This window comes from Crinia signifera, chromosome 4, assembly GCF_055691185.1.
Source record: "Crinia signifera chromosome 4, ASM5569118v1, whole genome shotgun sequence".
Classification (NCBI taxonomy): Eukaryota; Metazoa; Chordata; class Amphibia; order Anura; family Myobatrachidae; genus Crinia; species Crinia signifera.
Genome location: NC_139220.1, coordinates 269501658 through 269527508, shown reverse-complemented (window position 1 = coordinate 269527508; position 25851 = coordinate 269501658). Strand labels below are relative to the sequence as shown.

At 44.9% G+C, this 25851-nt stretch overlaps 1 protein-coding gene and 1 long non-coding RNA gene across 3 annotated transcripts in view; one reads left to right on the top strand and one right to left on the bottom strand.

Moving 5' to 3' along the window:
* LOC146075374 (uncharacterized) overlaps window positions 1–23562 on the bottom strand; it is a 32998-nt gene extending 9436 nt beyond the window's left edge. Inside the window, exons 1-2 of the long non-coding RNA XR_014473563.1 lie at window positions 23294–23562; window positions 20879–20945 (exon numbers count right to left, since the gene is read on the bottom strand). This is a non-coding gene — a long non-coding RNA (uncharacterized LOC146075374). The remainder of the gene's footprint in view (window positions 1–20878; window positions 20946–23293) is intronic.
* TGFA (transforming growth factor alpha) overlaps window positions 1–25851 on the top strand; it is a 54538-nt gene that overhangs the window by 9286 nt on the left and 19401 nt on the right. The window contains exon 2 of one of the 2 annotated variants that reach the window (XM_083184537.1): window positions 13241–13294. In XM_083184537.1, coding sequence (XP_083040663.1) covers window positions 13241–13294 — 54 coding nt within the window. Of the gene's footprint in view, window positions 1–13240; window positions 13295–23735; window positions 24076–25851 lie in introns of those variants that run through there. The other variant, XM_083184538.1, reaches the window with a different exon arrangement.

The window sequence follows — 25851 nt, the reverse complement described above, 5'->3', positions numbered from 1 at the left end:
GAGTGGCTGTGCGAGGACACAGAGACCTGACGCACAGACAGTGGCTGTATGAGGATACAGAGACCTCGCGTGCAGAGAGTGGCTGTACTAGGACACAGAGACCTGGTGCTCAGAGAGTGGCTGTACGAGGACACAGAGACCTGGCGCATAGAGTGGCTGTACGAGGACACAGAGACCTGGCGCACACAGAGAGTGGCCATATGAGGACACAGAGACCTGGAGCCCAGAGAGTGGCTGTAACAAGACACAGACAGTGGCTGTATAAGGACACAGACCTGGAGCACAGACAGTGGCTGTATGAGGACACAGAGACATGGCGCACAGAGAGTGGCTGTATGAGGACACAGAGACATGGCGCACAGAGAGTGGCTGTATAAGGACACATCTGTATGGATTAACATTTCACTTATGTGCTTGATAAATCTGCAGCAGCACTTACAGGGTTACATACAGGATGACTGTTTAAAGTTTATGGGAGAATCTTTTTTTTTTGTTTGTTAAAAGTATGCATAAAATATGTGACGTAGGCATGCAGAAGGCAGGGTTTTATGAGACAGGTGCAGTAATACTGACAGAGCCTATAATGTACACTGATAATATGCAAGCACGGGACAACTCCTCACAAGGTATAGAGAACTAATGATATTGGCATGTATATTAAATTCAAGTGACTGAAAACTGTAAAAGAAGAATTACATTATATAGATAACTAAATGGATTTTAACCACTGTACACATGGGCGTTAAACAACAACGCCTGGTAATAACCAAGACAAATCTTTTTCCTTTCTCCTCATAGTGTTCAGTGTCATAGTGTCCTCAGTGTCCCAAACTACAGAAATGTGTACAAAATGCGTCATTCTGAAGAGCTCAGTGACTTAAGGCGTGGTATTGGGATAGGGCGCCACCTTTGCAATACGTTTGTGAAATTTCATCCCTGCTGGTTATTCCATGGTCAACTGTAAGTGATATTATTCAAAAGTGGAAGCGTTTAGGAAACACAGCAACTGTGGCCACGAAAGGACACTTGGGGGGGGTATGCAATGTGCCACCGCTATTTCCGACGTTGGAAATAGCGACGGCTCCCTATTCAATGCTGTCATTAAACGACAGCATTGATGCGGGATCACGGCAGAACAGGCCTGACTTCAGAAGCGGTCTTATCTCCAGTGAAGGGCAATCTTAATGCATCAGTTTGCCAAGAAATTTTGAACAACAGTATGCTTGAAACAATGGGGCAGATGTATTAAGCCTTAACAAGAGATAAATGCAAGGGTGATAAGGAGAGTTAAACGTCCAGCCAACCAGCTCTTTACTGACTTTTTTCAAAAACAGGTTGTAACATGGCAGTTAGCAGGTGATTGGCTGGGCGTTTATCTCTCCTTATCACCCTTGCATTTATCTCTTGTTAAAGCTTAATACATCTGCCCCATTGTGACAAAAGTTTGTGGAAGGCCCTTATCTATTAATACATGACTGTGCCTCAGGGAAGGGATGGCCATCGTTGCCATTGCCATCAATGGTTGGCATCGATGGCAATTCGGCAACTGCCCATCGATAGTGCTAAACTATGCAATGGATGACCATCGATATTTTTACATATCGATGGTCATCCATTGTGTTTGATTGATTGGCCTGTGGGCCAATCAAAACACGGGGTCGGGGGCGGGGCTATGCTCCGTGTCCCGGCACTTTGGAGAAAAAATAAAAGCAAAACATCGTTTTGCTGTTCCATCGATGGAGGGGAACCATCTTGTTCCCCCCCATCGATGGCAAAAATATTCAACATTGGCCATGAACCATCGGTGATTTTGAATCATCGATGGTCAATGGCCATCCCTACCTCAGGGCACAAAACAGGACTATAAAGACATATGAGGGTATCCTATTAACACCCCCCCATGGTTTGATGAGTTCAAAGAAGAACCTCAATGTCAAACACAGAACCCTGATCTCAACCCCACTGAGCACCTTTGGGATAAACTGGAACAGAGATTGCAAGCAAGGCCTTCTCGTCCATCATCAGTGCCTGACCTCATAAATGTTCCACAGAATGAATAGGCACAAAGAATCACTCCCAACATTTTGTGGAAAGCCTTCCAAGAAGAGTGGAATCTGTTATAGCTAAAAAAGGGGTCCAACTCCGTATTAAAGTATCTGGCCCAGATGCACTAAGCTTCAAAAGTGATAAAATAGAGAGTGATAAACAGCTAACCAATCAGCTCCTACCTGACATTTTTGCAAACACAGTCTGTGACATGGCAGGCAGGAGCTGATTGGCTGGCTGTTTATCAATCTAAATTATATCACTTTTGAAGCTTAGTGCATCTGGATCCCTGTATTTAAATGCAATGTCATGACAGTCCCTGTTGGTGTAATGGCCAGGCGTCTGAATACTTTTGTCCATATATTGTATTTAATTTAGACTCTGGAAGCATTCAGCTGAACATAAGTGGTACAAATGTGCGAGCATGATTGGCTTAGTGGTTACCATTACTACCTCACAGCTATGATGTCACAGGGAATAGATCTGAAGCTCTGGACTGATGTAAATGATTAACATACAGTATTCTCTGTACAGCACAGAGTAATATGTGTGTGCTTTATAAATTATATATATAATATATATGGTGCTGTGAAACCTTTGTGGTGCCATATAAATAAACGATAATAATACATATATATACGAAGTCACTGTTAGCTTTTGGCTCACTCTCTGACATGCTATGCTGGATGAGAAATCTCACCTATCACTCCACATTCCTATGATAGTACAGTTTCTCCTCGCTGCACGTGGCTGGGAGGCGGTAGCGGAGACAATGATTAGTGACAACTCCCCTCTTTGGGAATGGGAGCAGGAGGAGGTGTCTCTGAGCTGAGTCACAGGTGGCCGTGGTCTGTCTGTTATTCTATATCCCGGCTCCACACCTAACAGAGGTGTTATACAAAGTTAGCTCTTTAGCAATGAGCGTAGCAGGTGACGAACAAACTATCCAGGCCAGCCATAGAAGTGGTCTAGTGTCAGTTTAATGTCAGGACACTGTGGTTACAGAGGAACCGTGGTTGAATTTGACCTTTATGCCAGTGTGTTTGCTAAGTGTTGTGCATCAGTTTTCTTCCAGTCTGCGGCGTTTCGGTTTCTTCCACAGACCGTGCACTCAGCATGTGGATATTTTAGTTGCGGCAGAAGATCTGACACATTGCACCAACCTCAGTGATTTACGTCAGGGAGCCAATCATAAATGAGTTACTATTTAATATGATTAAAAACAAGCGTAGCTGGCAACATTTTTTAAAATCATTTCCAGGGGAACTTTGAGTTGATGCGTCTAAGTGTGTCACTGATGCTATCCCAGTGGACTTTGGAGCATCACTCTGTCCTGTTTAGATTAGATGGCACAGTGGTTAGCATTGCTGCCTCACAGCGGTGGATTACGTCCAACCATGTCCAGTCATGTCCAAATTCATGTGACCCTACATCCTATTATATGTGTGTGTGTGTAGTAGGAATTTATACTATAAGTCTATGGTACAAATTGATCAGTATTGTAAAATACTGACATTTCCATGTGTTATAAAAAGCACATATCTAGATGACATTATTTAAAGATTAATTTCCATGTTCTAAAAATGGGATGCAGTCAGAACGCGGCATTCCGTATACCAGATACGGCATCCCAACCACCTTCGTAAGACTGGCACCGGAACTTCGGAAAGAATCAGGATGCCAATACCAGAACGCCAATGTTATCCCGATCGGTGTATTCAAGGAGGGTGGGGCAGCTGGGGAAGGGAGGGGGGGGGGGGTAGGGGTTAGGTTTAGGCATTAGTAGGGGGACTTAGTGTTACGCTGCGGGGAGGGGAAGGTTTGGTACTTAGAAGGGAAGTTAGGCTACAGGGCAGGGGTTTAGATTATACAGCATGTGTGTGTGTGGGGGGGGGGCTTAGGAACTAGCAAAGGAGGGCTATAATCAGGCTGCGAGGATGTAGGGTTTGGGTTAGGCTGATAGAAGAAGAGTTGGGGGGGGTCAGGGGGAAGGTAAGTATATTTACCCGACCCCTGTGGGTATTCCCTCCTTAGGGATGCCGGCAAAAGAGTGTGCCAAGAGTGGCAAGGCACCATGCCTGAATCATGGCAGTAAACTTAGACAGTGTCCATATCAACCAAGTCAACATTCAGGGCAAGAAATTGTGAAAAATTTGTCAACCTTTTAACTGTTGACTTTCCCATCGTTGGCCTATTGCTTGTGTCGACCTTCCGAGCCTGTCGTCAATAGCCATGTGGATCTAAGCCCTTATCACCTTCAGTGGTCAACGTAATGCATGTCAACCTTAATGCAGTTGACCCTATGACCCAGCTACTTGCCTGCAAGTGCCTTAGATGCAGTATCACTTGGATTTGACCTTGTGTTTTTCTACCTTCTATCATGCCGTTGGACGCACATACATTAAGGCATAGAGGTTACTGTGGGTCACTGATCTTTTTCATGTTCCATAAATGCACAAAGTGGACACAAAGTCATCTTAAAACATATTAGTTTTCTATAAGGAATAAGAATGTGAGCAGCTGAACCAGTTGAATGGGAAACCATTCCGAGTCAGTGTGACTCTGGCCATTAAGCCTTCCTTGATTTGCTCTCCGAGCCTCTGTCATGACATCATCTAACTGGTTTGAACAGAATGCATTTGTTATGTAAGTGATTGCTTTCTGCTTGTGGACATCTGAAGTTTTCTTTTACACAGCAGTTCTGATCTCACGGATAATTGTGTTAATCTGCACGTGAGAATTGTCAAATAATTGCTACCTTTGATGGGATCTGAATTGAAATTTATGGAATGCAATCTATCCAGCTGGTTGGGCAGACATGATTTTATATATGCAAATGATGAGCCAGTTTCGTTGTCACTCACCTTCCAAGTGTCTGCTCTAGATGCAATGGGAATATTTCCTTGTCTGGAAGGAACGTTATTGAACCTTCCCAGTTATTGTTGTGGGTGATCATGGCTGGCTAGTGTCTAGACTAGAGTAAGAGCGATGGAGATAGAGGGTGAGATTTAATAGGATGAGAGATTCAGAAAGTGAGAGATTTGGGAAGAAATCTTTTTTTTAAAGAGGCAATCCTTTACACTGCAAAACCAGTTTGATTTTGAAGTGTAAACGATTGCCGCTTTAAAAAAGAGATTTCTTTCCAAATCTCTCACTTTCTGAATCTCTCATCCTATTAAATCTCACCCAAAGGGTTGTAGGCTGTGCCCAGCTGCACATTAACTTCCCTTCGTTGATACGTTTATGCAATAATGACATAAAAGGACTTATTTGTTGTTTATATGCTACAAGTTTTTTACTTTATTTTAGAATGGTTCCCCATTAGGTGGCAGTGACTAGAGGTTGCCCAGGCCCACTGCGAGGCTCAGAACAGCTTGTTATACTAATGTAGTCACCCAAACGTGACGGTCATATTGGGGTTCAACTTCTAGATCAATGGATGGAAACGATAGTTTGAAGCATATATGGCAGGAGGGAAAAAAGACAATGCATATAAAAAAGTGAGTTGCCTAATGGGAAATGTCATATGATTCTGGCAAGCTGTCACTTAGCTCTGGACAGGTTAACACAGAATTTGCAGACATTACATTAAAAGGGACATTTATCAAATCTTAAAAAGAGGTAAAGATGAGAAAACGCTCATTGCAACCAATCAGCTCTTAGCTGTAATTTTGAAGCTGATTGGCGGGTATTTTATCTCTCTCTGGGCCAGATGTATCAAGCTTCAAAAAGTGATAAAATGGAGAGTGATAAACAACCAGCTCCTACCGGTCATGTTACAGGCTGGGTTTGAAAAATAACAGATATAAGCTGATTGGCTGGTTGTTTATCACTCTCCGTTTTATCACTTTTGAAGCTTGATACATCTGGTCCTCTATCTTGCTAAAAATTGATAAACCCCCATTGTCACATTACGTTATAGCTAAAAAGCTAATTTAATGCAATGTATTCAAGGATGGGGGGTTTTCTTGTTCACTAAAACGAATGTGACAACTTTGACAACTAAGTGTTAAAAGTGACCTTACTATTAACAGTCAACTAATGACTGATTATTAACCTATAAATCTGCTCACTCAGCGGACACTTAATTGAAAAAGGTTGTTCCCTCCCAGAAAAAGAGTTAAATAATCACACCTATTAGCTGACACTTCTCATAAACTGAATGTTAAATAGCCACTGCGCAGAGCTTGCACTCTAAACCCAACCGTCCGAAAGTCACATCGCTTAGAAACTTGGCCCAAGCCAAGCGCAACCACTTCAAAGGCGGAGACAGGAGCCCCAAGTGACTTCTCCAGCAGTTACATATAGCCCAAGCAAACCAGGACCTTTCTCCTCTTCTTGTTTGGCTTGGCTAATAGCAGCTGTGTAATTAGCTGGAGGAGACGGTGGAAGAAAAATGATCACTGCGTGGAGCTAGTTTTACCTGAGCAAAAAAAGTGAACACATTAAGCCTCATGTTCACTTTGAAGGAGAGGTTTGGCAAAAACTATTAAATGGTTCAGTAGACTAACTCTCCAATTTCTGTGTATTTATATAGTCTGTGAAAGAAAGTTTGTGCAGGAAAAAAAGATGTAAAAGTCAAAGAGCAGAGGCAGAACTTTGGGAGGCAATGGAGTCCTCTGCCGCCGGGCTTCTGCTCCCAAGGGGGCACCTCTTCTAACTTGAAAGTTTAAATCCGTTAATTGAAAGCCATCAATATTGCTTCTGTGATTGAGTTCTGAAATGTATATGTCCTCTCTGTCTCTATCTCTATATTTAGATATATAGAGAGATATAAATACACATTTCAGAACTAAGACACATAAAGATTGTTTAGAGTTGTAAAGCGCAACGAAATCTGTAAATAAAATTGTGTGAGGGGGAGCAACTTATATCTGTCTTGCCCCTGGGCAGCTGGGACGAACTTACACCACTGCTGCAGAGTGTGTACAGTAATACGCCTTTCACATCGCACCTAATTACTGGGTTCATGCCGGTTTCTTTCCAGTTTGACCCAGTAATTAGTGCGATGTGAAAGGGGTTACCGCTTACTGCAAACCGGCAGCAATACGGCAATATGAACCGGTAAAAAAGAAGGGTTTTTACTGGTTCTTTGCCGTATTGCTTTGCGGTGTGAACAGGTTAATCGGGTCGAGTGACCCGTTTCAGAGCTCTAAGCGCTGCCTCCTACCCTGCCCCCGATTACACTCCGCTGCTCGACCCCTCCCCCGCATGATGTAGGCGAACCGGCAATATTGCCGGTTTGCTGATGTACAGCTGTAGCGGGATTCATCTTTGCAGGGGATGGCGATGGCGTCGCCATCGCCATCCCCTTCCGACGGTGCTGCCCTCGGTCGCCCGGTGCCCACACCGGGCGACCGCACCCCCCGCAGCCTCCCCGGGTCCCCCCAGCCCCCCTCGAGCAGGAGGCGGACAGTATTGCGTCCGCCTCGCCGCTCGGCCGCCCGGATACTGAGACGCGCGTGCGTGGGGGACGCACGCGCGTCTCAGTCAGATGGAGCCACCGTGTTGCTGGCGGATCGCCAGCAGCATGCTGCTGGCGATTCGCCAGCAAGAATAAGGCCCGCTCCATCTGTAATGTAAACAGAACAAAATGCAGGGTAGCACCGGAACTTAACCGTTTCAAAGTCCCGGTGCGACCCTGCATTTGCGGTCTGAAAGTTCCATAGTTACATAGTAGATAAGGCTGAATAAAGACTTGCGTCCATCCAGTTCAACCTTGGTTTTAATAGCTTATCCCTTGTTATATGTAGTGAATGCAGGTATTTTTTTAAAGACAGATTATGATTCTTATTTGTACCCCTGGATGTTTTTAACCAATAAATGTTTGTCCAACCTTATTTTAAATGTATTTATTGTGTCAGCCGACACCACCTCACCGGGAAGAAAGTTCCATAGTTTAGCTGCCCTGACAGTAAAGACATTTTTCCTTCTAAGGGAACGAAATCTTCTTTCTTCCAATCTAAACTTGTGCCCACGTGTCCTAGAATCCTTCCTTGCAGTAAAAAGGGTGCTTGACAGTTCCTTATGTATATCCTGATATATATCCTGATATATTTTTACATGTTGAGCATATCTCCCCTTATACGTCTCTTCTCTAGTGTAAATAGTCCCAATTTGTTCAATCTGTCCTCATATCTTAAATTCCCCATTCCCTTAATTTGCTTTGTTGCTCTTTTTTCCCAAAAAAGAGCGAAAGTGGTATAAATGTCCCTCAGTGTGATCTCTGGTGTTATGCTACAGAGCCCAGTTTGCTACTGGTTTTTCAGTAGGTTTCACTTGATTCAGAGCGATATATGTATAATTGTAAAGGATTTTTAAAGAGTTTCTAAGATAAATTAGCATCTTCTCATATAGGGAATGATTTATCATATGCAATGAGTTTGTTGCCTATGATAAATGGTGCTTCATCCAATCAGCTTTCAACTGTCGTTTTGCAAACACATGACATTTAGGAGCTGATTGGCTGAATCATCATTTACCATATGCTTGTTGCGCACACACTATAAGATCTTCTTGAACAATATGCATGATAACAATGGCCCTTATTCTGGATCGGACGGTACGGCCCGCGTGCGGCCGTACCGCCGATGTTTTTATTCTGCACATGCGCAGAGGTCAATCTGCGCATGTGCAGCCCCCTTCGCCGCAGACGTATTTCGTCCGCCGCAAAGGGGGCGTATAGGGGCGTGAGGGGCTTCATACCCTCATTTCCCTATGTGTACGCCCCGCGTTTCATGGGCGTTCCCATGCAAACGCGGGGCGTATGCATGGTAATGAGGGTATGACGCAACTCATGGGGGCGGAAAGCTGACGTCGCCGGATGTCAGCTCTCAGCCCCCATACAAGCTAGCACACGGACGATTGTCCGTGTGGTCTCAGCTTGCGGGAGCTGCTGGGGCGTGCGGACCTGCCTTCGATGGTCGACGACCATCGAATGCAGGGGGCAGCTCCCACCATGGTGGAGGCGTACGCCTCCACCATTTTTATGCGGATCGCCAGCCGTCCGTGTACGGACGGCCGTGGCGATCCGTCTCGTGGGCGGGGATTGGTTTGTGCGGCCGGAGCACCGTGTGCGGCTCCGGCCGCACCAACCAGAATAAGGGCCAATATCATTAGCAATAGCATCCTGCATATTGTTCAGTGTGTACCCACTATATCATTAACAAAGATCTGTGGCTTTTTAACAATAACCCTGATCTTCTGAACATGCAGTCCAATCTGAAGATATCATCAGTGACTGCATGTTAAATATTACTTTCCTACGGTACTACAGGTTATAGGGTTAAATCATGGTTGGAAATAGGATTAAGTTGCTAGCTGGGAATTTTCCTCACCTTAAGGGGAAACATTCAAATAAATTTCTTGGAGAGAGATCAAACTGCTGCCGTTTTAGTGTCTGTGTGTCGCGTATCAGAACTTACATTTGTATTGTCCTTACCTGACTTCCCACCTAAGACAGTACTTCTTATAATATTATAAGGGGACTTCTACACTCCTTGCTCTGATTGCAATCCTACCAGCACAAGGATGCAACTACCATAGGTGCAAGGGGTGCAGCTGCTATGGGGCCCACAGTTGAAAGGGGTCCATATTTACTGTAAGGTATATACATTTATCACCATTAGCTGGTACATAGGGGCCCTTACAAACTTTTGCTATGGGGCCTACAAATGACTAGTTACGCCCGTATACCAGCATAAATGTGAATAGATACTATTTTGTTTCCATTTATAGATACTTAATATTTTACTGGCATGATTATTGTGGACCATTGTAGGCCATACACCTACCAGGCAATTCCATTATTCCCCAATGCTAATTCCGGCTGCACATCGCCGGCGCTCGCAATGTTAATCGCATATGCAGTAACATATGCGATTATTAACGCAAAGGCGAAGGGCGGCGATGTGCAGCGGGTCCCCCCTCCCTCCCTGAACCATCAGCCGGCTGTGAGAGGGCTCCTCTTCCTCCTCCCTGCACTCGAAAGAGGTGCAGGGAGGAGGTCACTGGTCCGTGCAGCACAGCAGGAGGCTGCCCGGACACAGGTGAGGGGGGTGCGCGCGGAGCGGCGGGGGGCGCGAAGGAAAGCCCATAGGCTTCCAATGGGTTACGCCATCTGGAACTGGCATAACCCCCCGCAGTGAAGCTCCCGGCGGTGGGTCTTTGCTGCATATGAAAATGCGGTAAAAACCCAGAAAACTGCGTTTTTACGGCATTTTGTGTTTGGTGAATCTCGCCCTGTACCTGCTGTTTTATCTGAGGGATCAGAAAAATTCTTCATGTTAATCATTTTTATGTTGGTCAATTGTGGATTTCTAACATTTTTCTGATGACCCGTTAAAGTTAAATTTTTTTTACTAGGATTATGTTATATGTTACAGTGACCAAAATAAAACCGTTTACTTCATTGAACCAAACTGATCAACCATTGTATGGCATGTACAAGTTTGTTAATTATTTTTCAATACAAAGAGTTCATGTACTGTAGGTCACACAGCAGCACAGAACAGTGATTTGAGATTGCTATCAGACTGGTCCCAGAAGATTGTTGTGTTAAGCAAACCGTTATAAACAAAGGGCCTAATTCAAGATCACACAGAACAAGCGCGTATTTGCGCATGTGCAGACCATGGCAACAAAAGGCTTCGGCGAGTTACATACTCGGCGGACCGTTCGTTGCAGGGAGGGAAGGCTGGGGGGCGGTGACGGCGCTGGATTATAGGAACAGCCAGCATTCTATGGGCTTTTCCATGGGAACGCAGATGGGCCAATGCCTGTTGAGGGCAGGCGGCTGTCTTCACAGGACTTATATCACTCTTTTGCACTGTTTTGGTCTTGCCTTCCATTTTTTTGTCAAAAATTACTGTTTAGCTCCAAAAAGGTTATAATAACTGAAGCATCAAAAGGAGACCATTGAAATAAAAAAAAAAAACCTAAGTTACAGATTAAATACTTTTTATTTTGAAATGCAGCTCTCTAATGAATAGGACTATTGTACTGTGGAATGGATGGCAAATGTAGTGGGAAATTTTATAAGGTGAGAGATTCAGAAAGTGAGAGATTTGGTAAGAAATCTCCAGGTTTGTTTTTTTAAAGCGGCAATCATTTACACTTCAAAATCAAACTGGTGTTGCTGTGTAAATGATTGCCACTTTAAAAAAAACCTGGAGATTTCTTACCAAATCTCTCACTTTCTAAATCTCTCATCCTATTAAATTTCACCCGTAATGTCTTATATAGTACTGATATATTTTTATCTTAAAAGTTTTGAATGGCTTTATTTTAAATTGGCTCCTCCTTTTTATAACAAATACAGGTGGGAGGCGCTGAGTGGGGATAAAGAAAAGAAGCACTATAATAGATAAGATATTGTTTCTATTGGGTTACATAAATATCAGAATTGCACTTTATTTATTTATTTATTTATTTGCAGTTTCTTATATAGCGCAGCAGATTCTGTTGCGCTTTACAACTTTACACTTTATTGACGGATGAAAAGGATTTCCTTGAACGGAGGAGACTCCTGTCCAATCAGTCTAGTCTCTTCCTGTTGTGTGTGTAGGGGGGGTGTCAGTCGTTACTCGTCAGTCGGTATTCCAGCCTGACGATGCTGATGTTTACGAAGTTCTGGCAATGGTGTTCTGATGACAGTCAGGATGCCGCCTTGGTATACTGACCACTGGTATCCTAACCGCTGAGATGCTGGCTGTGGGTGCCGGACAGGTTCCCGACAGTCGGGATCCCGACAGTCGCTTACCCGACGTCGGGATCCCGACTGTCAAAACGCCGACAGCCAGGTGCCCGACGGCCACCCACTATTTTCCCTCGTGGGGGTCCACGACCCCCATAGAGGGAGAATAGAATACGCGAGCCACTGTGCCCGCAGCATGGCGAGCGCAGCGAGCCCGCAAGGGGCTTTTTTGCGCTCGCCATGCTGTCTGACTCCAGGCAGTCAGGATCCCGATGTCGGGATAATGACTGTTGGGATCGCTACTGTCGGAGTCCTGTACCACACCCCGGCTGTATCCTGCTCATGATACATGGATCTAATTGTTCTAGCATTATTTGATCTATGTGTATATTGCGATTTTACTCCCGGACAGCAATCTTTATAGCGAGAGCTCTGGAAACAATTGTCTGGCAGCACTGAGAGGTCACAGGAAATCCCGTTTATAATGCTCGTGATTCTTCTACAAATGAATGAGTGCAGCTTTGACTTTAATCCATGTATAAACAGCACTTGATCTGGTTGGGATTGCTTCTCCCTATCCCATGCAGCGCCTCCCAGCTTGAATTGATTTTTAAAATGATCTGGTTTGCTTGTTTCACTGACAGCTACCAACCAGTAACTGATACTATTATAGCATTTTCTCTCTCTCTCTCTCTCTCTCTCTCTCTCTCTCTCTCTCTCTCTCTCTCTCTCTCTCTCTCTCTCTCTCTCTCTCTTTCTCTTTCTCCCCCTCTATGTCCCTACAACATCAGTTAGCATAGAGTTGTCCTTATTCTATTAATTGATTCTTGGTGTGTAAATATAGCCAACTGATAGGAGAGGGTTAATATCATATATGGTGCAGGTATGGCAGACATAAGACATCAAAAATGAATTATGATCTGAGCTACTAATTTGTGAATTAGTGGCTACTGTGGAGTATGGAACAGACTGACAGAACATCCATGACCAACATGCACCCAGTGGTGTAAGTTTATCCCAGTTGCCCGAAGGCAAGATAAATAATATAAAAATGATGTTTGGAGGGGGAGTCAGCCATAGAACCAATATGGATGGCTTTCAATTAACTGATTCAAACTTGCAAGGAAGGAGAGGTGGCCACTTGGGAGCAGGAGCCCTGCGGCAGATGACTCCATTGTCTCCCAGCACCCTGCATACAGAGTAATGGACCATATTGCATGCATTTAGACTAGTTTGGCATCGACAAAGGAACAGCAGTGCTACCTGCCTGTGACACCAGTTTATCTAATGTTTCCTTATGACTCATAGGAAACCTCTGTTTGCTTTATTAACAATTGTGAATGTGTGGCAGCAGCAGCAGTATACAGTCCACATTATTTCTTTAACCCTGATAGAGTCCATGCAGTATTTAATGTTTTTACAGTTCATTTGAACAATTCTTGGCTGATTACATACAGATTATATTTCTATGCTAATATATGGTTTTGTTTTATTTTCTAGGGTTATTTTTTGCTGCTTGTCACGCATTAGAAAACACAACAACAACGCTGAGTGGTAAGTGGTAACCTTTGCAAAGTATCTATTGTGTCATTTCTATCGCTTGCACTAGTTTATTAGCGGAAACATAAGGGCCTGTATTTAGAGATATATGCAGTTCCCGTCACTTTGGACTCACATTATCTGGGAGTGTCTCGGAAGAGTGCAGAACCTGGCCACGGGCACTTCTACAAAATGTGGGTGACGTGACCCCCGTTTTCTTTCCTGCACCACCCCCAAGCAGACGCAGCCTGTCCATCAGGATTCATTCCAAGGGGCATTGCGTGTGATGAAGCAGGGCCTGTTCTGCCCATGTGCAGGTGTTCCACCATTAGAGATGAACGTAATCCTTTGGGTTAGAGAACATCTCTGATTTAAGCCCAATTCTTGTACATGCCAGCACACTTGGGGGAAAGCTATTGATGAGTATTTCAATACATTTAGAGCATGGACATTGTGTATATTACAGTACATTAAGTAAGAAAAGGCTTGGGCCCAAATGCTTTAATAATATTTTGGCAAATGTGGACACTTGCTGCAATCGCATTGTGTGGTGTGTTCTAATATTTCACTGGCCTATGCCAGTTATTTGTGTTTGCACAGTGTTACAACTAACAAGCTGTACTATAGAAGGTTCAACTTGCTGACTACTGACCATTACTTCTGCTAAGCTAAAATCAGTTCGGTGACCTGTTTATTAGGGTGCCCGGTGGCCTCCCGACAGTCGGGATTCTGACGGTCATTACACCGACTTCAGAATCCAGACCGTTAAAAGCCTGACAGTCGGGATCCTGACTTACACAGGCTATTCTCACTCATGGGGGTCATTGACCACCATAGAGGCAGAATAGAATAGGTGGCTAGCGCAGGGAGCCACTGAGCCTGCTGCGATCCTGCAAGGGACTTCGTTGCGCTCACCGCCCTATCGGAGTCCCAGCACTCAGGATTCTGACGTCCGTGTATTGACATGGGAAATCATACCATACCCATTTATTATGACTCACTTACAGGTTGCATGATTTCCATCTGCAGAAGGCGTTTGTGCATTGCAGGACACAGGTAGTTGCCAATCTTCAGACACGGGGACACGGAGCATAGCTCCGCCCCCCGACACACACACGAAGCCCCGCCCCTGTGTTTTGATTGGCCCACAGGCCAATCAATCAAACACAATGGATGACCATCGATATGTAAAAATATCGATGGTCATCCATTGCATAGTTTAGCACTATCGATGGCCAGTTGCAGAACTGCCATCGATGGCAATGGCAACGATGGCCATCCCTACTAGTGCTTAATAAATAAGAAGCAGTCTGATTTGTTGTTATGGGCAACATCCCATCTTGGTAAATTTACCCCACTGTGTACAGGCTCTTTAGGCTGACATGCGTGATGCATACTTACCTACTTTCTGGCTGCCATTTCTGGGAGAGGACAGCCAGCCGAGGGACGGGCGGGTGTGCTATGGGGAGAGAAAGGGGGTGGGGGCGGAGTGGCTACTTGTTTGTGGGCGTGGCCAGAGTGCTTGTGTCGTTTTATCCACGCCCACCACCGTGCAATGCCATTTTAAAGGCATTGCACGCCGGTGGGCGGGGCTAAAACGGCGCGATTCATGTCGTTTAACCCGCGGACCCCCCCACTGAGGGGGTGGGGTCGCAGATGCCGTGGGGGGGGGGGCGCGGCTTTGCAGGAGGGTTGCCCTTCTTTCCGGGGGGCCGGGAGGGGGACCCTTTTCCCGGGACCCTCCCAGCCATTCCGGGAGGGTAGGCAACCCTGGTGTGATGTCTAAGAAATACTTTATTTTCTACTACTACTACAGGTGCAGAACTCATTTCCTGACTGCTGAGATAACACCTATCTACTATTAGGCTGTCAAAGAGTTTGGAAAAGTGACTGTGCAATTTTATCACGTATCTAGAACACTAGGAACTTTGGACTGTTATGCAAGAATGTGTAGACTGCACAGCTTACGCAAATGCGAGAAATGTGTTACAATAGGGGTCAGAACAGTAACTTATGGTGGCTTCTAATTGGCTATCATACCTTCCTAGCAGGATGAGAGGCAGAGGCGTACCTAGATATTCGTAGGCCCCATAGCAAAAGTTTGTAAGGGCCCCCTATTTAGCAACTGATGATGATAAATGTATGTAAAACATATTACTTAGACAGCAAAGATGGGCCCCCTTCAGCTCTGGGCCCCATAGCAGCTGCACCCCTTGCACCTATGGTAGTTACGCCCTTGATGAGAGGTCAGTTTGGCCTCTTTTGCCAAATTTGAGTAGATCCAGTTTTTATGTGCTCATGCCAATTGATCGGGTGCTGGACGGGGTCCCGACGGGGTCCCGACATTCGGGATCCCAACAGTCATTAACCCGACGTCCCGACTGTTAAAACACAGACGGCTGGGTTCTAGCATCACTCAGAACGCTCAGCGGTGTCGCTGTGTGTGTAGGCCCCATGCACATTAAATCAGAGATTCCGGGATAAGAAGTCAGAGCTGTGGGTTATCATGTTTACAACAGCTGGAATAAGGGAAAACCCTGCTTACCACAAATTCAATTTCGAGCCCCAGGAGAAGGTGATCAGAAATCTTTGGTTAGTGCGGCCTGCCAGATGCTATTCACTAGGCCTGGCCACTGTTTTGAGGATAAATAAAGCTTTGAACTTAATTTAATCTAGACCATAATGTGTGCAGCCAATCACCTTGTAGATATTTGTCCTTCTAGAATGTTACTGAGATGCATAAGGAAGGGGGCCCGACTCGTGGGAATTCGAACCTGCGGCAGGCAGCATTCTCTCGCACACGCTGTTTTACCGTACTATGCATTCAGATTGTGTGTGTGCGCACAAAACCACAATCTCCCGCAATTCACATGCTACGATGTGTACACAACAGGGTAGGCACATCTGTAGCTATCATTTACTATAAAATGAAAGCCAAGACTTTATTGGTTGCTATGGGCAACTAATCCATCTGTCCATCTTCCGCATAATTATCTGTTTGCAGCTAATACTTCCGCCCTCTCCCTAATAACTAAACAGCTTAGGTGCAGTGTTCATCCCTGAGAGGGTTAATGGTGTTGCTGCCACCTGTGAATTCACAGAGCAAATACTGACAGCTCACTTGAAAGGCGCACTCTCATGTGAGTTCCTTTACGTCTGTTTAACTAAGCAGGACTCCAGCCCTTCCCCAGGCACCAAGATTATGAGGTGTTTTGTTTTTGCTGTATTTTGCCCTTCCCTACGTTGTATGCATGCAGATCCTAACAGTCATAGGAGCTGATCCTGCCTACAACATTGGGAAAATGTCTCCTTTCTGGAGAACTTTAAACCCCGTATACATTAGGCGGCAATACAGTTATCGATATTGGCGGTGCCACTAGTCAAACGATATAGCGCATACACACTGAATTATATCGTTTAGCGATATTGTTCCGTGACGTCACTGGGTCCCCCGCTGTGCATGCAGTCACTGACAATATTGTCAGATTGAGCTGCGTGTACAGGCGATGAGGGGGTCGGAACGAGGCACAGGAGCATTAAGCATACACACTAGATTACTTTTTGAACAATATTGCTCAGAAGGGCCCACTATACAAAACTTGTCTAGTGTATGAGGGACGTATCAGACAATAGTGCCTGTTTTAGACCTTATTTGTGTCCAACTTCAGCATGTGTGGCCAAAAAGCAAGACCATTGTGGTGGTCCAGCAAGACAACGATGGACATTCCTCTCAGGGGAACAATCTAGTTGTGATGGATGATATTACAAAAAAAGGCAATAGCATCCGGTCAGCCGGGGGAGGGAGCAGCCGGTCAGCTGGGCTGAAAGTCTCTGATCTTTCAGCCCGGCTGCCATACACACCTGGCGATGATGGCTCAAATATGAGCCATCATCGCCAGACATGCTGGTAAAACCAGCAGACGGCCCACTTTGCTAGCGATGATGCTGGAGCGCGCATCATCGCTAGTCGGGCATCGGTGGACCATACACACTTGCAGACTTTGAGCTGAAAATCGCTCAAAACAGCTGTTTTGGGTGATTTTCAGCTCAAAGTCTGCAAGTGTGTATGGGCCTTAACTCTCTCTGCACATGTTACATCTGCCCCCCCCCCCCCCCCCCTGCAGTGCATATGGTTTTGTCCATCAGTGTGATTTTGCCTTTGCGAGTGAACCAGAATAACCCCCCATAGTGTCACTGCAATGAAGTGCCTGTATTTTAACCCTTATGAAATGTTTCTTAATGTTACCCTTGTAATCATTTCCAAGTTAAGGAATTTCTACCTTAGTTTGTGGACATAGGAGCATTTTACAAGTAGTGAATCAGCTTTTTTGTCTCTTATTCTAGTTTCCTCTGTAATATGAATGTGACTGACTCTTTTCCCTCTTGCAGTCCTTCTTATCCCTGGTAATCCGCTGGCTAAACTGATTGGGAGAGTGAAGTGCGGTGCTTTCAGGGAAAATTATGTCTGAGGATTTAAGAGATACTGGAGTGTGTGTGTGGTGGGTTTGTAGATGACGGGGATTTCCAGTGTTCTGTCGAAAACTGTTGGTATAAAGTATGTGGGGGATTACTGTATATTCATTTATTCTCCTAGCAAGCTATCTGGTAGCAGAAATGCTCATACTTACATTCCAACCTCTGACCTGTGAAGGAAAGTGGGTTTATTTTTTTTTTTTATTTTTTTTTTATGTATTTTACTTAACCTTAAGGTGCCCATACACGGTCCGTTTAACGGATCCGTTCGGCACTTAATTAGCACGCATCGCATCGGATCGCATCCCTAGTGCATGCCTTGTGCATGCACTGTGATCCGATGCGATGTGTACCTAGTACAAAAAGTATGTGCAGCACATACTTTTTGTACCGTACGATGAGATGCGCGCTCCCGCGCATCTCATAGTACAGAACGGACGGTCCGGGAACGGACCGTCTATGGGCACCTTTATTATACTTTCATGAATAGTCCTGTAAGTTTTCATTGCGTACAAAAATTTCAGGGGTACTTGTGGAGTATCACGGCTCCCACGACCTTGATCGTATGCTGATCGTATGCTAAAAAATCGCATCGCATCGCATACGATCAAATCGCATGCGATGCGATGCGATCGCACCCGATTTTTCACTGAAATGCATCAAAATGCATTGAAATGTGTAGTAAACTTGTGAAATGCCCCCAAATGCCATTTTTCATAGTGTACCACCCCCACTATCAACGTCGGCGTGGAGAATTGAAAGTGTACCTTCACAGCTATACGCGTCCCCTCGCGGGCTTGACAGGTATCCGCGTCCCCTCGCGGGGCTCGCCACACTTCGGGCTTGATGGCTCGCTGCGCTCGCCACACTTTCTATTCTCAACTCCACGCCGACGTGGATAGTGGGGGTATGAAAATGCTCAAAAATCAGTAAAAATCGCATCGTATACCATCGTATGCCATCGTATGCCACTACATATGGCATACGATGCCATACGATGGAAGCCGTGATACTCCACAAGTATCATTTCAGGTTTGCCAACATTTAAATACAATTTGCAGGGAAACTGGGCAGATACATTATATATACACAGCACACTGTACAGATATAGGGTCCCATAAAAGCTGTTTCATTGTTCTGCAGGGTATTAGGTTCTAGACACTATCAAGGTCAACAGGGTCTAGATCGACACATTAAATGGGTTGACATGGCTAAGGTCGGAAGGTCGACACAAGCATTAGATCGACAATAGGAAGGTCGACAGTCAAAAGGTCGGGGGGGGGAATCATGTCAACCTTTTGACTGTTGATCTTCCCATTGTCGACATTCATAGTGTCAACCTAGCGACCTTATCCCATTTTGTAAACACTTCAATTCAACAATGTTAATTTATAGAGGATAGGAAGTGGAAGCTGCATACAGGATACTGGGCAAGTGAAATGTTATTATGTATTAAACAGGGTTGCCTTCTTTTGCGCTGCCCTCTCCAGGAGAGGGCAGCAGGTTATTTGACACATGTGGGCGTGGCCAGTATGTTTGCATCCTCGTGGCCACGCCCCCTGCAGTGCAATACCGGTATTGCAGGCATTGCACAGCGAGAGGCGGGGCTCCAATGAAACAAATCTGTCATTTGATCCAACGGACTCCCGCCGACAGGAGGGGTACGGGAGATGGTCAGAAATCCAGGAGGCTTGCTCCGGCCATTTCGGGAGGGTAGGCAACCCTGGTATTAAATTAAACTCTCAGGGATACTGTGAATAAGAAATCTTTGGAACGGCCCAGGAAGTAAGGAACGGGTGGTAAAATATGTGACTTCCATTTTAAGTGTAATGGTCCTTTTAAATATTGGTTACATTTATTGTAACAGATGTTCGTCAGGCAGATATTTGCAGGATTGGCTTGTAAAGTGCTTATCTAGCCTTGGTTTTCAATGCATTAGAAATGATTTCATCATATTACAGTGCATCCGGAAAGTATTCAAAGCGCTTCACTTTTTCCACATTTTGTTCATGTGATTTCTTAGGTTTTTTAGTTTGAATAAATTTGCAAATATCTCGCAAAAACTTTTTTCACATTGTTATTATGGGGTATTGTTTGTAGTATTTTGAGGGATAAAATTGAATTTTTTCCATTTTGGAATAAGGCTGTAACATAACAAAATGTGGAACAAGTGAAACTCTGTGAATACTTTCCAGATGCAATGTATATGAACTTTGGATTTATTTGGCGTGGTTATGGTATGCTATGCAGATGAAATGTAGGGGTTACTGAGAAGGACATGTATCAAACCTTCAAGAGAGATAAAATGGAGATGTTGCCTTTGGCAACTGTTCAGCTTCTCCTTGTCATGTAGAATTGCCCATACACCGAACTGATTTCGGCCAATTGCGATGAATCGGGCCGTGAAATTGGCCCAAATCGGCTCAGTTTGATGTCCCCTCAGGTCCAAAGTGTGGTCCCGTGCGCATCAGACCCGAGCAGGTGGTCGGACCTGATGGCCGTTCAACCACCTGTCCTGGGACCTCCTTCCTGTGAAGGGGTTTCTCCCCATTGTAGAGGTACAGTAGGGAATGAAATGTAGAAGTAGAACTTTTTAAGACCCCATGGGGCACTATACAACATACTGTTTTGAGACCCTTTTCCCTCCTCTGTTTGCCAAAATAAGAACATATAAATTGTATTGGAGGTCTGCAATGTCCCTGCCTTGGGATTTGCTCAATTCATTTACCTGCGGCCACAGCCGATATCGTTAACAATATCAGCCGCGGTGTGAGTCGTCTAGTGTGTATGGGCTTTAGCCTGCCTATGTTGTGGCAAGGGGTGTTTCTGTGCTGGACTTTATTAAAGGGTTTGGCGCTGTGGGCCAAAGCCTCTTTGTTTTTATTGTGGATTGTGCTGATTCTGGCCGCCTAACTTTGCCGCCTAACTTTGCCTCTTTGCCGCCTAACTTTTCCTTAAATATAAAGTTAAATAAATAATAGCCAACATTCAGCCAAATGTATGTCTCAGTGTATTGTTGTTATTATTATTAGTATTATACCTCAACCGATAGAAGGTTTAAACTTCCTGGATCAGTTTGCTGAACTTGAAATGGTTGTACAGAAAAAGAAAAGGGACAAGCGGTACCGTGAATGTGATTGATGATCAACAGGCAATTGTTCTTCCAGAGAATCATGTGCTCTCTCTGTAGTATCTAGATGGTAAGAGTAGATGTGTTAGTGCGATCACCTCCTGTGCACATATCATTTTGCTCTCCATTGAAGATATGTTACAGCTCAGAGGCACCGTGTGCTATTCACATGATTAATGACCTAGGTCCTTATTGATGTGGCCACAAGCTGAAAATTGTGATGTCATTGTCTCACATCAAAGTATAGAAATCTGCCTTAAATGGGAACAAAGTGTATAAATGGGGCATACATTGTAAATATTATACCTGGGTGTATAACAACAATACAAACAATCCTTTATATATAACTATACAGATTTAAGTAAAATCTACAACTTTATAAAATGTATTAAACCTATATTATATGGTAGGTGCCCTTAATGTATTCTCTTCTGGGTTGTACATGTATCTCTGGCCTAGAGTGATTGGTTTGTGGTGTGCTCTGTCTATTACTGAGGAAAAAATTGAATTGTTATTATGCATTCTTATGCAAATTAGATCTACCTACAAATGGCTCCTCCCACTTTTTGCTGTTGATTGTGGAGCACTTGCTTTGCTATAGAGAACTGTGGGCATGATTCAGCATAGTGCGTAAAGAAATCCAGTGGTAAAGGAATTAGGCCCATAGCAACATCCCATCTTAGTACATAAACCCCTGTTTCTTTGGCTCACCAATGCAGCCTCGGGGATTAATTAATTTCCTGCAGCTAATTGAATTGGTATATCTATCTGTGGTATGGCCGCCTCATGGTTTAGTTGGCTTCCTGGTGAATAAAGAAATAAAATAATAAATGATGCACAATCCATATAACTCATGGTCCGAGTGTAAAGCACTATGGGTAATTTCTCTAGTTGTTATACAGTACTGTGAGTGATTGTTGTCTCTGGATAGCAATAAAGGGAAGCGAGCCGCACAGCTTTGAAGCCCGGGGAGGATGTCTTGTACAGTGTCAACAGAAAGTGCTTCATTGAGCTTTGGCACCATTCTGTATCTGCTCTTTCCTGATTCATTAGCAGTGGCTCAAAGTTGCTGTCACTAGAACATATTGTGGCTCCTCCAGAGTATCTTTCCTCTTATGGCAGGAAGAACCTTTTGAGATTTCCAGGTCTGCCTGAGTGTATACACCATGGGTGTTATTCTGGTCTGTACAGATTTGCAGGAGAGTTTATGTGATGATGATGTCGTCATCTCACAAGTCTTTGTCCTGCAGGCCCGCAGCCGCTCGCCCACCGCACCGGCACCGCTATGGTGACTGGTCAGGTGTCCCGTTTTTTTTATCTGAGCATGCACAGAGTGTTCGCCGAGTGCTCGCACCCACCACTGTGGGCGGGGGGCGTGGGGTGGTGGTGCCCATAGGAATGCTTAGCGTTTCATGGGGGGTTCCCATGAAAATGCTGGGTGTTCCCAGGGTAATCACGATTGATGTGGGTGCCGTGGTCGGGCAGCTGACATCACCGGATTTACCCTTAGGAATACACGCAAAGCTAAGACACCTGAGAGTGACCATTGAATTATGTGGGTGTTTCCCCATAGGTTATATTAAACATCCATTCACAGCTGTGGGGAGAGTTCGCCCTGTGAAGGGGGGCGGCCCCATATGCGAACGGCGGGTGAAAAATGAAAAAATGACAGGCAGCGCTGTGTGTCACCCAGAATAACCCCCCATGTGTATAGACAATGGTGGAATAGAGGGAAAATGGTTCCCATGATCTACAGCAGGCATGTCCAACGTTGGCCCTCCAGATGTTGTGAAACTACACATCCCAGCATGCTTTGCCACAGTTTTGCTATTAGAGAATGCTAAAACTATTGCAAAGCATGCTGGGATGTGTAGTTTCACAACATCTGGAGGGCCAACGTTGGACATGCCTGATCTACAGTAAATTTTACACCTGCCCCAATTGAAACACAGGGCCTGATTCCAATCCCCCAGTGTGTTGGCACGGGGGACTGATGGTGAAGCACTGCACATGCGCATATTAGTTTATGCGCATGTGCAGGTGCCATCAGAGACTTGCATAGTAGGTGGCAGCTGATGTCACAGGACGCCAGCCACCCGCCCAGTTCGCCTGACAATCGCGTTAGAAGGCTAGCTAAGCAGCGAACTACCGCTGCTTACAAGCCAACCAGAATGACTCCCACAAGACACAATGGAGGACATTTACTAAGATGGGAGTTCAATTTCAAATGGGAAGATTTGGGTAACCAATCCGATACTATCTATTATCTTCTAGAAGGTGCATAATAAGTAAGAAGTAGATTCTGATTGGTTGCCCATAGCATCATCCCAAGTGAAATAGAACTCTCATCTTAGTAAATTTCCTCCAATGACTGACATTGCATATGTGCCTACTGGACCCATGTTACCTACTGTAAATTCTATATTTCATAGTGCAATATAGTGAATCTGAGCATTCTGTGCCCCAGCTCTGCAGTGGCTAGGGTTGTCACCTCTCCTGGATTTCTGGGATTCTCCCGTTTTGGGTGGCAACCCTCAAGGAGCCTCCAGCCCTCCATCCTATCCCCAGTGGGCAGTACCATCACCGCATCCCCGGTCCGCCGCTGCGGCTGCCTCCGCAGCCTGATGCTCGCGAGATGATGTCCTGCAGGCCCGCAGCCGCACGACCACAGCACCGCTATGGTGACTGGTCAGGTTTCCCGGCTCTGACTACTGCGCCCGCTTTTTAAATAGTCCACGCCCACATTCCCGGGAGCGCGCACATTGGTATGAGGGGGGGGGGGAGGGGGCAGGCAATCTCCAGGATTCGATGATGAGTAAGGTGGCAACCCTAGCAGTGGCAGTTGCAGAGCTGGAGCTAGGTCCTAAATTCAAATAGCGGAGCTACACCAACTGTCAGTGCAGTGGCGGAAGTCTCGGAGGCAATGGAGTCATTTGCCGCCGGGCGCCACGTTTGAAGGGGACACTCAGCGGCCTGACATCCATTGCCTCTGATAAATGCCACCCCTGCGTGCCAGCCAGAATACTCTCAAACAGAGGCAAACAGCAGCGCTGCTCCACGATCTCTCAGTGAGTGAGAGGAGGAGGAGGCGGGACTTCCTGTCATACAGCCAGCTGGACGGAGGGTCCAGCTCTTCACCTCCCACACAATCTTCTGACTTATGCTACACTATGGATGGATGGTTCTTTTATAGGTGAGAGGGGGCAGTTGTAGTGCTTGTTAAACTATTTATGTGTACTGTGTCTGTGTATCTATATAGGTCTATGTTTATACAGTATGCATTTGTTGCTTTGAGTGCATATTTGGGCTGTTTGTGCATATGTTTACAGAGGTGTGTGTATATGCATATGTAGTTGTGTGTATACATGTGTGTATACATGTGTGTGGTTGTATGTATACATGTGTGTGTGGTTGTATGTATACATGTGTGTGTGGTTCTGTGTATACATATGTGTATGTTGCTGTGTGTATTCATGTGGATGTATGTGCATGGTAGATGCTAAAGTATGTGCATATGTAGTTGTGTGTGGCTGTGTGTATACATGTGTGTATGTTGCTGTGTGTGTACATATATATGTGTGTGTGTGTGTGTGGTTGCGTGTATACATATGTGTATTTTGCTGTGTGTATACATGTGTGTGTGGCTGTGTGTATACATGTGTGTATGTTGCTGTGTGTGTGTGGTTATGTGTATACATATGTGTATGTTGCTGTGTGTATACATGTGGATGTATGCGCATATGTAGCTGTGTGTGTGTATACATGTGTTTGTGTGTGTATGTGGCAGTGTATAATTGTGGGTGTATCTGCATGTGTACTGTAGCTACTGTATGTGTATACATGTGATGTATGTGGCAGTGTGTATACATGTGGCTTCATGTGCGTATGTGTTTGTATATATATGTGTGTGTATATGTGTGTGTGAGCCTATGGGGGTGTGTCTGCATATTAGGATGGCTAACCAATAGCCTTAAGTAGGCAGGGTTTATTTTTTGTTTTTTTCTTGGGGGGGGGGCCTCAACATCACATTTTCACCTCCGGGCCTCTGTTATAAACTTACGCCACTGTGTCAGTGAGTCCCGGCCAGCGATGTGTGGCTGTGTGTAAGAGATACACCAGAAACAGGCTTTCCTTCCCAGTAAGCATGGCTCAGGACCACACATAACTGTATATACACCTCCAAGTTCCAGCTCCTTTTATGGAAAAAAAGAGTTCCGGACAAGTTCCAGCCAACTCAGAATTACAGGTGCTGCAAAAACTTGTCATTTGTGCTGGTGCACATAGCTGCATCTGAACCAGAAACAGACTCCCAGCGTGCATATGGGATTATAGCTCATCATAGTAGGTGAGTAGCACTGTAACAAGAATAAAGTGGAAAGATAAAAATAATCATTATGGAAAAGCGATAGCTAGATTCTTTTCCTGTAGGGAGAATAGCAGACCTTGGATAGAGATCAAATTGGCACAAGTACAGCACAAAACAGGCAGCTCCTAACTGCTATGTTGCAGGCTGTTTTTGAAAAATGACAGTTCAAAGCTGGTTGGTACTTTGAAGGGTATGCAATTAGTCCCAATCATTTTTGGAAGCAAAAAACAGGGTGTTTTTTGCAACTTATTTTTTTTATCGATTCTTTTCTTTTTTTCGGACCTATCCAGTTAGGCACAAGTTTTTTTTACTTTTAAGTTTAGCCTTACCGCGCAAAAATACATAAGATCCCTGAAAAGTCATGAACCTACCAGATGCTTTTTGCGATCTCGGAAAATAAGCTTTTTTTCTGGAATTTGAGGCTTGTGAAAAAAAGTCCACGATAAGCACCAGTATCGAGGCCCCATCGGCGATAATTAGCTGAGGCCTGTATCACTCTCCAAGTTTTCGTACATTTCCCCCTATATCTTTGTGTGTAACCCCAATTAGTATAAACTTACATCATCAGCCGATCACAAAGGATGCTATTTGTCTTTGGCAAAG